General features: G+C 42.2%; 1 protein-coding gene across 1 annotated transcript in view; it reads right to left on the bottom strand.

Annotated features, from left to right (window-relative positions):
* Positions 1–11,283, bottom strand: part of GRM3 (glutamate metabotropic receptor 3) — a 99,241-nt gene that overhangs the window by 1,833 nt on the left and 86,125 nt on the right. The window contains exons 4-5 of the mRNA XM_057366419.1: positions 7,319–8,385; positions 3,555–3,729 (exon numbers count right to left, since the gene is read on the bottom strand). Of these exons, the coding sequence (XP_057222402.1) occupies positions 3,555–3,729; positions 7,319–8,385 (1,242 nt within the window). The remainder of the gene's footprint in view (positions 1–3,554; positions 3,730–7,318; positions 8,386–11,283) is intronic.

Genomic DNA, 11,283 nt, shown 5'->3' with positions numbered 1-11,283 from the left:
AACTGGGTCAGGAGGATATAAAAATTGGACAGAAATATATGGTGGTAGGCGAGAAATGAGTGGCCTTGCCTTTTAAGCTTCCAGGCTTCCTGCACAGCACGTACCACTCTTGTAGTGCTGGGATGCAGTTATTAACTCTGCTGGGTGGAGTAAAGTGTTCACACCGAGCATCCAGCTCTCCTGAGACAGAACAAAAGACCTTGCTTTTCATTRCAGACCTCAGCAGTGTTAATCACTGGCCCTGCAGGGTTCTGAGCTGCACTCCGTGTCTGATAGCAGCAGCCAATGCATTTCCTGGAATACTGCTGGATGTGCAAGAGACACTTCACCTTCATTTTGTGTTGTGKTGAGACCAAGGACAGGAGTGTGGCATCAGCAGAAGTTGTGATTTGGCTCGAGTTCATGCTTTTGATCTCCCTTTTCCTGGCTGTGCCTCATTTTGCTCAGATGATCCAAGGAAAAGAACCAGAGGTGCAATGCAAGAGCCGAGCACTGCCGTGGTCACCTTGCAGATTTGCCTACACTGCCAGGAAGAGGCAGATCTGAATTTGCTGTCTTTCTTTCTTTTTGCTGTCAAAGTGTGCCACTTTGAATCGTGGATTTGTGGAATATTCTGTCTTGGAAGGGACCCAAGGGAGCCTTGAGTTCCATTCCTGGCCGTGCACGGGACAACGCCAAGAATCCCACCATGAGCCTGAGAACRTTGTGTCCCCTACTCATGCTCACAGTGAGTTAATCATATATAAAGCTAGTTATAAAGCTAGTATATCAGGGMTAGTTTGGAGCAAGGCTTGGGAAAATAAATTCAGAGAAGATTTGCCAATCTGGCTATAAAGAGTAGCCTCAATTCTCCTTCTGGCCCCTGTGGAGTTCACCTGGAGGAGCTCAACTCTCTGTGAAGCTCTCCATGTGGACATAACTTGGATTAATGACATCTGGGTGCAGAAGCTTAGTCTGAATCATGTAGGTGCTTAAATCAGACCTGAGTTGTCTGTGAAGTTTTATGAGTGCTGRAACCCACAAAAAGAGCCACAGGAAAACTGGGGAACACCCCAACAGGGGAAACACTGCTGGGGCAGCACCCTGCCAAATGGGAATTTTCAGAYTCAAATAGATGTGTACAGATATAAAATTTCAAAACATGTAATATCCCTACACACCCTGCCTCTATTCAGCTTAAAACTACATTGTTTTTCAGTCCAGACTTCAGCTATCAGCATGACCAAAGCTTGTCTCTAACGCTTGAACTACCCAAGAGCATCATGAGTGTCACTTACCTCTTCTCATAGTGTTTGACCRCTGTTCATGGTCCAGAGAGCTGTGATAAAAACTGTCTGTGTGTCATTTGCTGTTCTTGACCCACTGTGCTCGTGGCATTTGTGATCAGTGGGGTGAAAAGGTGATGGCAACCCTGAGATGCAACGGAGGTGGGAATCCATGGAGATAGGAAAAACACTGCCTGTTCAAGCAGCCTGGGTACTCTTGACCCCCAGAGCTCTGTTAATGTATAGAATTGGCTTTTCAAAGCCWCTAGAATGCCCTAGAACTAATTTTGGTCAGTCTGATATGAAGAARTTTYTGAATGATGAAMATGSCATGAAGACCAAAATAAAAACAAGMTGACAGCCCCAGKAGTGATGAGAGGAATACTTYAGACAARGATTAGAACCMATTTYRATGGCAACCTTTTTGGAGTCTTATAAATTAGTAAAGAGTTAAGAAAAATAATGGCAATTTATTTTAAATACCTACAAGTTAATGGAAGGGAGTAAGGGAAGATTTTTCATCTTGAAAATATTGGTGCTGTGATAGACAGTATTATTTYCCCAAACAATAGATGGAAATTTTAGGGTCATTTCCTTTTTATGTGAAAAACCTTTTAGCCCTACTTCCATGTCTTTCCATGATCTAAAAAATCCAACAAAGTGAGCAACTCTTATTCAAGCTCTTATTCAATTAGGTGTAAGTAAAGTAAATAACTGCAGCAACCTTTCTAAACAATGAAGTAGTAAGAGATAGTAAGTCTGGATTTTTATGCTTTCCCTAATGTCCTCAAGCTGTTCACAAGCCTGGAAATGTAGATTTTAATGTGAAGATGTGTACTGAGGATGTCTCTCAGTTGCATGCATGCTTACACACACATATGTGCTACCCAGCCATTAAAATAAAAGTATCGAATTCTAAATGCAATCCAGAATCCAGTACAAAGTAGTTATGAATCAAAATGGTTTCTAAGCTCATTCCAGAGCATGAGAGTATTAAAAAGCTTGGAAAGACCACTTAGACAAAATTAATAAGAAATAAAAATAATCTCATGGTATTTTCCATTTCATCAAGGGATGAAACTTTTAAGAGTTTTTGGGAATCCATTGGTCTTTTGGGAGTGTTCAGGGCTTCAGGCACACAGGGCCATGTCAATATGTTTTCCAAAACATCAAGGAGTGTTTGCTCTCTGGTGTCAGGGCTGGATGCTGTCTGATGACCTGGGGACACTGAGCCACATGGCTGATGTCTTGTTAGGGGACCCTGGGCATTCTTGCATGGTGTGGTTTGGGATGGAACAATCAGGGATGGTTAAGATCTTTTCACTTCCTAATCCCGGCTAACGTGATACACAGCAGGGTGCCAAGTTACTTCCACGCTGTCTGAAATCTGAACTGCCAAAAGTTTTGAGACCATTTTGAAACTTAGGTGACACTCAGATTGTGAACTTGCTGGCAAACCTTGCTCTGTGTCCCCCTTTCCTCAGTTTCTTATTCCCTTCCTCTTTATAATTGTARTAATTCTCAACCAGATTTCCAGGGTGGACATGCAGTCCAGAGAGCTCTGTGAATGGGGTGCTGTGTGCCCCCATCTTTGGCAAGTAAAGTTAGTTAAGCTAGACAAAGAAAAAAACCCAAATGTACAGTAAATTATCTTTTTCCTTTTTCCTTTTTTTTTTTTTTTTGTAATCCATAAAACTCTCTGAGCAACTCACCCACAAAAGGAGTGACAGCCTCAAAACAAAATCACAGCTGTAAACCTGCTTGTGATGAAGGGGGTGAAGATGAAGGAAAGAAGGGAATCAGAGCAAATGAGTTGTCCTTGCAACAGAACACTGATTGCTCCTSCAGGCTGTGGCACTGACAAAGGGTGTGGATGATGCTCTGCATACAGATGCAGTTTATGGCATCCCTTGGATGCATTTTCTGCAGAATTGGAGCCTTTCCTCATAGCGCAGGTGATGAGCCATTGAGAGCACGCTGTGCTGTGGCCCAGATCCTGTCTGTGCTGCTCTGTCAGGAGCACTCCAAGGCAATCTGCTCCTRTCACACTGCCAGAGTGACACTGAGACACAGGGTCCCTTTGGTGTGTGCAACAGGCTGCAGTCATAGCGCCAAAAACTTCCTGCTGACTCCAGTGAGCTTCAGAGCAGGCTCTGAGCTGATTCCCATGGGAGGGGCGTGAGTTTTCCTCTCCAGACAAAAGGAAGTGATGCTTTCACAGGGTTGCATTATTCAGCCCATCTTGTCTTTACCCAAACCCCACAGAAAGGTGGCRGCCCCGTTACTTACACTGTGAGTAAGTGGTCCCGGTCCCACTGACACTGAACCTGTTGAGGTGGAGTCTGTGAGTGACCACRTTCTTCTGGGGCTGGAAGAGGATGATGTGCACCTTGGGTGCAAACAAGCAGCCCAGCACAACAAAGCCACTGAGACTCACAGAGATGCACATGGTGGTGGTTTGCACCTAGGAGAGAGCGGGCACAAAGCACTGTGTGTCAGTATGGAGAGCTCTGAAAGGTAGAACATTATAAACATTATAAACATTATAAACATTATAAATATTATAAACATTATAAACATTATAAACATTATCTCACAAGAACAGGAACCACGGTCCTGGGGGTTTGCAGTGGTGCATGTTGGAATGAACATCTGTTGTATCCTCATCATTCCCAAAGCTAGGATCACATGGATGAGGTGCTGGTGCTGATGGTGCCCTGTGTYTCTGCATGTCAGGGGGAGATTGATTGAGTCTGTTCTCCCTCATTTTAGTACAGAAAGGATAGATCTGCCCTCTTTCTCTCCTGCCCTTGATTTCCAACTTGATGAGAGAACTCTCTRTAATGCATGTCATGCAGTATCTGTCTGAGCAATGCTGGCTGCAGTGGGAATCAGCTCACACATAGCATACATTATGTGGGYTTACATCAGGTGTCTCATGCAAAGCATCCATCTGAAAACCATCTCCAGCCTCAGTCCTAATCAGAGAACTTGAGTGATCCCTTGCAGAAATATAGGTGTGATTTGGAGTAAAGATAATAGCTGTGACTATTTTCAGGTGACTGTTTTCTGAAAGGTGTCCTGATTTTGAGACATCAGTTTTTGGGGTCAGAAATGAATTTTTTGTAAGGTTGTGCAGTTTATAATAGTTGCCTTGGGGAATTTGTCAGCGTAGCTTTGCTGGCACTGTCTATCTCTTATCCTTTTTACTCAATAGTACAACTAGGTTCCAGTYTACTGCCCTATTTTCAGTTTATATTCTTTTCTTCCAAGCAGATTCCTTAATTAAGATGTTGAATTAAACTGCTTTAAACTCTACTGCTTAATTTGAATGATTRTACATCCACGGCTCATTTTTCCTTTGTTATATTCCTGCAGTTCTTTGAGATTAGCCTTCTTCCATGGGAATGCTTCTAATATCTCCTTGTCAGAAATAATTGGTGCAAATTGAAAAACAGAGCAGGGAATGGACATTGTTRCTTTCCATATGCACTGAGCATGATTGGTTTTGTCATCAATGAGGATAATTAATGTGATCATTTAATAATCACTCCTTGCATGGGTGTGGCAAGCACCACGAAAAGGTGCTCAGCTTTCACAGGGTGAGTGAACGTGGAAGATCCTACAGAGGCTGCATGAGACAGGAACACCTTAGCTTCATGTTCTCCTTCACCTCTCTGCATTTCATCCATTGAGCTGTGCTGTCAGTTCAGGGGGATATTGAACTGGGTGCTGTAGGTAAGACAAGACAGGACTTTTCTTATAAAACAAGAATAGATGGAGCTGCCTTTATTTTTGCTAGTTTCAAGGTAAGGTTTTTTTCACTCAGCCCTCACCCCCACCCTGCTTTCCTGGGGTTTGTGCTGCCTGGAGCAGCTCAGCTGCGCTGGCATAATTATACACTCAATCAATTAAATGATTTGGGTTAAAAATAGCTCCATCCCTGAGGGTTCCTTTTAATCCAGGTCACTTCCAGTGGTTCAGTGTGTAACCTGGCTTCACAGACTGGGCTTGTGTGCTGGCAGAGTGGAGGAAATCCTGCTAGACTGTGTGTTATGCTAAGGCACACTTAGGAGAGAGCACGGGGAGTGATTCAGGACAGGCAGCACGGCTTCACCAAGGGCTACAGATGTAATTTATTGTGAATTCTGCAAAGCCTTTGATAGATGTCCTCCAGCATCATTCTCTCTTAGCTGGAGAGATACAGATTTCATGGATTTACTCTTAGATGGATAAGAAATTGGTTGGATGGCCACATCCAGAGGACAGTGGCCAATGGCTCAGAGTCCTGATGGACATTGGTGACAAGCGGCGTCCTTTGGGAGTCCATACTGGGACCACTGTTATGTAATATCATAAAAAATTACATAGATGAAGGGATCAAGTGTATCCTCAGCAAATTTGCAGATGATTCCAAGCTGGGTGGTGCTGTTTCTAAGGCTGTTTATTGGTGATGCTACCAGAATAAGGTTACATAAGGATGGCACATGTTGATTGAGAGTCAACAGGTGGCACTGCATGGAAACTAAATATGGTCTTTTCAAAGGAAGCCCAGAAGGGTAGACTTGTCATGAAACTATCCAAAAGATGTTAAAAGCATTTTGCACTGATTTTGTAGTACTTGAGTTGGTTTATTTGGAGCCTTGTATATAAATTAAACACCTACAAGTGGTTTTGAAAACTCCACTCAGGAGATRAGGCTGTAAAATTCTGCTTGAACAATCAAGTCATGCTCCTCATGACCATTATTGTCTGTACTACCCACTCATGTGACTGTCTGCACTGAAATTTCCCTCCTTCTGTGTCTGTCTTCCTGATTGCTTTGGGTGTCCAGAGCTGTTCCCTGGTGCCTTCTTTAAACATTTCCTTCATTAGCTTCAATCCATTACTCGCTATTCTAACTTCCTCCTGAGACTGAATAATCCCTTCCTCTCGTTTTGTTGCCTTGAAATTATTTATAGCCTGTGATCACATCTCCCTGGGTTTACTCTTGTCTAGACTAAATATATTTAGCTCTTTTACTGTCACTCTGCGTGTCTCACTGCGTCATTTGTTACCTATCCTTGTTTTCTAGAGGTTTTCAGTACATTTCCTAAGCTGAGAAAAATAATATTAAACATATTGTTCCAGGGTGGCCACACCAAAAGTGTGTTAAGTGACATTATTAGCGCCACAGTTTTGTGTGCTATTTCATGTACACACTGTTGGCAATAACACCCCCCTAAGGTAATCTACCTTTCTTCTGGGCAGGAAGTTGAACTAATTCTCTGCAAACTGCTGTAAGGGCCAGCTCCCGCAGTCACTTCTCACATCATAATAACTGTGAGATTTCCAGTGGAGCAGATCTGAATCTTTTTTTTTTTTTGAGACGATTTTCTTGTGTTCAAAAGTACGGTTTTATTGAATTTGAATCTTTGCAACACTATCTGACAATTTAAACAGTTTAATGTTTCTAAAGTCTGCTGGTGAAGACTGACCAATATCTTCTGCTCAGTCAGGTATGTGTTTTATAAAGTGCAGAAAGAATAAAAATCTCTATATTAAAGCAGAATATTTGTTGGATTTTTTTAACCACCTTGTTTTCATAGGAAATTTTGAAATTCTATCCTTATATTTTTTGTTTGGAAGTGAATACCATGTTTCAATAGCAGATTCTTTTGCAGAAGGAGACTGGGTAGTCCAGATTTTGTTTTAAGCTCCATTTTTGCCAAATAATTCATTATGACTAATTGTARCTCATGATCTACTGGGTTTTTCTGTTAGGACCATGACCTCAGATACTGATGAACCCAAATGAATACTTAATCCATGTATTATGCCACAACTGCAATCAGACTAGGAGTGTTAATCCCTTCCAGCTCTAACTGTACATGTTCTTTTAGAAATGACACCGCCTTTCTAAGAAGTAAGCCAAAATCTGGTAACATTGAAAGAGAGCTTGTTTGCAAGGGATCCAGCGGAAAAAAAGAAATGAAAGAAGCTTTTAGTGAATGCTGACATGGTCCTCTAAAGTGATGCATATGATTTATGGAAACAGGTATCCAAACACTTACTCTGTAGTCACTGGATGTCACATAAAATATAGGCAGAAAAGCCAGCCAAATGATGCACGTTGTGTACATTGTGAAACCGATAAACTTGGCTTCGTTGAAGTTCTCTGGACATTTCCTGGTTTTGAAGGCGTACACAGTGCATAAGACCACGAGGATTACATCATATGTTAAGGACATTAACATAGTGGAATCTTTGACATTGCATTTCAGAATGACAGTCTCTCTCTTCTCGGGAAGCGTGTATCGCCTGGTGCCCGGCGCCTCCAGGATGAGCCACACGGACACCACCACCACCTGCACCAAAATGAGACTCAGGCAGATGAACACCTGAGAGCTGGGGCTGATGAACTTGGGCCTCTGAGCCCCGTTCTTCACGCCGTCGAATATTCTGGCGATGCAGTTCGTTTTTGTCAGGAGGGCGGAGTAGCAGACTGCAAAGGAGCTTCCCAGCCCCAGACGGCGCAGGGTGCAGATGGCTGGAGAGGGCTTGGCTATGAAGAAGAAAGTCATGCTGTAAGACAGGAAGACCCCAAAGAGCAAAATGTAGCAGAGTTCACGGCCAGAGGCTTTGACCAGGGGGGTGTTGTTGTGCTTGATGAACACTCCAATGACCATGAAAGTGCAAATAAAGCCCAGGCACGCAATGGTCACAGGACCTATTGCCCAAGCATCTTCCCACTTGATGTAGTCTTCTGGTAGGTCGTAGCAGCCAGTCAGGTCAGCCGTGGGCCATTTTCCAGGCCCGCAGTCTGCACAGGTGAATTCATCAGCCAGGTACTCATAGGTTTCACAGGGAATGCAAATCCAGCAGCAGACATCTCCTGGCTGCATGTTCTTCATCTCGTTGGGAGCACAGGGATCGCTGCACTGGGACACAGGGACAGAGCTCCTGGACCAGTGGATGGAGTCTACCTCCAGTGACAAAGTTTCTGCCCACTGGCCAACCTTCACGTAGGAGTATCTGTCTCCAGTGAACTGGAAATTGAACACGTTGTACCGTCCTATCCCATCTCCATAGGCATCAAATTTGACCATACTGTCTGGATCATTGGGAGGGTTGAATGGAGCTGTGGAAAAAAAAAAAAAAAAAAAAAAAAGAAGAAGTAGAGAATATTATTATCAAAGCTACATATGACATTTTTTTCGTCCCTTTGGCAAGCACAGGCACCTGACAGCTTATAGAATAAAATTCAGTTTTCAATAGGTAAGGCAAGAGGTCTGTGTCTGTCTCAGTTTTGAACTTGGAAGAAGAGCTCAGGTAATAGAACCCTTTTCACTTTACATTTATAAATGTAAGATGACCAATGTCCTTTTTTTTTTGTGTCCTGGACACAAATAATTTCTCCAATTATTTCTCCCAGTATAGACCACTCTCACATTTTCTCTTGAAAGAAAGAGGTCTGCTTCTAACAGAGTCTCAGTAATTTTTTGGTGAAACTTTGCTGCCACGATATAAAAAAAATTAAATGGTCAGATCATAAAATGTCAGTTTTGAGGCCAATAGTCTGGAATGCTGTTGAATAGAGGATTAATTTTGAGGATGATGGAGAACTAACTGCAAAGGCCTCAACAATTTCTATTATGTCTTTTTTCACTTCTCCCCRTGTTGTAGGAAATTTGGAATCCCTTTTATTTTGCTTCAAATTTACCAGTGTCTAATAGTTCCTTTATGGTTTGAGTTCCCCAGCACGTGCTGCTTTGGTATCTTGTTTGGGGAACAGATGAAAAAAGCATAAACTGGATCTGTGACCTTCTGTGAAATCAATATTGTAACACTTCTAACTGGTAAGCTCTGGAGTGTTTTGTTTTTCCTCCAGCTGAGGCTTATCCAGGGAATGAAGAAATATTAAAAATGTGTGAGGAAATTGCATTTACCATGTGATTTATTTGTCATTTGTTGTAGCACCAAGGTTGCAAAGCTTTGTAGACAGGAAGTGAAAGGGTTTTTTTTTACCATTGTTGAACAATAAAGGTGATTTTATTCCCCAGTGTCTTTGGTCATAGAAGTGGTTCCACTGTCATTGCTGGAATAAATCTCCTTCCCTGCCTCTGTGCCTATGCTGAGCTCAGGAACTATGGTAAAAAGGTGTAATACCTTCCTCCACTTCAGTGCCCAGATACTTTGGATTTCTCATGGTGGATTTATTTCTCTCCTTTAAAACACTGATGCCAAATTCTTTCACCTTTAATCCTGCAGAGTATTGCCTTATTTTGCAGTACTCTGGCTGAGGTCAGTAAAAGGGACACTGGGTTTTGTCACAGAAGCCTCAGCTGGAAGGTTGAAATTGTGACCTGCACAATTGGAGTGCATTTCTTTCCCAACTTCCTGCTTATTGTAGGACAAAACTGAGATACAATTTACAGCCACCTATACTCTCTTCTGAGTTGTGCTATACAGATTAGGACTGTGTAGCCCAGGAGATTGTAAGAAGTTTATTTTATCTTTTTTTTGGTCACTGTTGGCATCTAGGTGTAAAACTCTGTAGTCCAACATGACATCTGGGTGCATAAAAATGAAGAGCAGCATAACCCTCCCCCAAATGGCCAGTCCTGCTGGAAGTGACATGCTCTAAATTAAACAGGTAGCTAAAGTCAAAATATAGGTCAACAAGAAGAATATTAAGCAGCTGTCCTCCTCTCCCTCCTCCTCCTCATGCACAGGCAGAAGAGCTCTCTCCTCCAGGAGCAGCATTAGAAGAAATCATAATGCAGCACTTAACAGCTCCTCAATAATGTGCTGTCATTGCCAGTGTCTTATTTCATTATTCATAACACTTACACAGATTGTGGAAGCTGTTAACATAGCAGCCCAGCTTTAGGAGCCAGTTTATTCACTTCAGAGTTATCCAGGCCAGCTCCTGAGGTGGGCTAAGAGCCCGTGGCTGCTGCTGGCACCACTGGAGCTGCAGGTAAAAAGCCAAACTTTGAAGTGGTTGACATCTTCTGTCAAGTGCATACCTTGAAGGGCACAAAGTGCCCACTGAAAATTACCTGAGGGTCTGAAACACCAGCACTTTTCAGGGAAGAATTCCCTCTGTGTAACATATTTAACAACATCTTACAGAAATTCTGATCGAGTATTTGTCATTTAAATAGGGCAAAGTATTTTCCTTAGACTTTGCAGGTAGGTCCAGAAGGCAAAGCAGGTAATCTCACACCGAGTTAGCTTGGAGCTCATGTAAAATTGCCTTCCACAGGGCTGTTCCCACGCTACAAGTAGAAACAAAAGATTTTTGTAGGACAATATGTTCTAAGTCAAACCAAAGCTTGTAGCTTGAAACATTCATTTTTAGTGGCTGCTGATAGAGGGAAATAAATCACCCTCTTTCAGATGGAAAGGATGAAATCATTTAACCAAACAATGATGTATTAAATTGTAGGATGGTGAGCCAAAGCCTACAAATGAGCCCACTGGGTGGCAGCAATTAATATACCCACTGATTACATATAAAAACACAAAGACATTTTAATGTATCATTTATCAACCTGTTGTAGGTCCTGTAGGAACACTTCCAAAAAGTAATGTTTTCACAAAATATGATGTAACAATAATCATAAAATCAAGATGCTTATAGGCAAGAAAGATGCTTATCACAAGAAAGACCTTATGTTTTAGAGTAAAAATAACAGTTTTTGCGAATTGGTTTCCCAGAGATGATGTCAGGCTGTCATAAGTCACTCCACTAATTTTTTTTACAGTTATATTTCAGTTTTGAGAGGAAAYCTACACTCTTTATAGCAGGTATTTCTGGCAGGTCTATTTCAGGGTTGTAACTCAGCTGTTTTGCATTCATCCCTTGGGAGAGGACAGACAGGAGTCTCTGGATCTACTCAGCTGCTACCTGAGAGGTGAGTGACAATATAAACTTCACCTCCTTTGAACAGAGCCCTTGAATCTTCTTCTCTTGCACTTCATGAAATGAATTAGCCCTGTGTAAAGCAGCTGTACAAGAGGAATTTTATAA

Source organism: Malurus melanocephalus, unplaced genomic scaffold, assembly GCF_030028575.1.
Source record: "Malurus melanocephalus ecotype Western Australia unplaced genomic scaffold, MMel_1.1 scaffold_65, whole genome shotgun sequence".
In the NCBI taxonomy this organism is placed as follows: domain Eukaryota; kingdom Metazoa; phylum Chordata; class Aves; order Passeriformes; family Maluridae; genus Malurus; species Malurus melanocephalus.
This window is presented reverse-complemented; position numbering and strand designations above follow the sequence as displayed.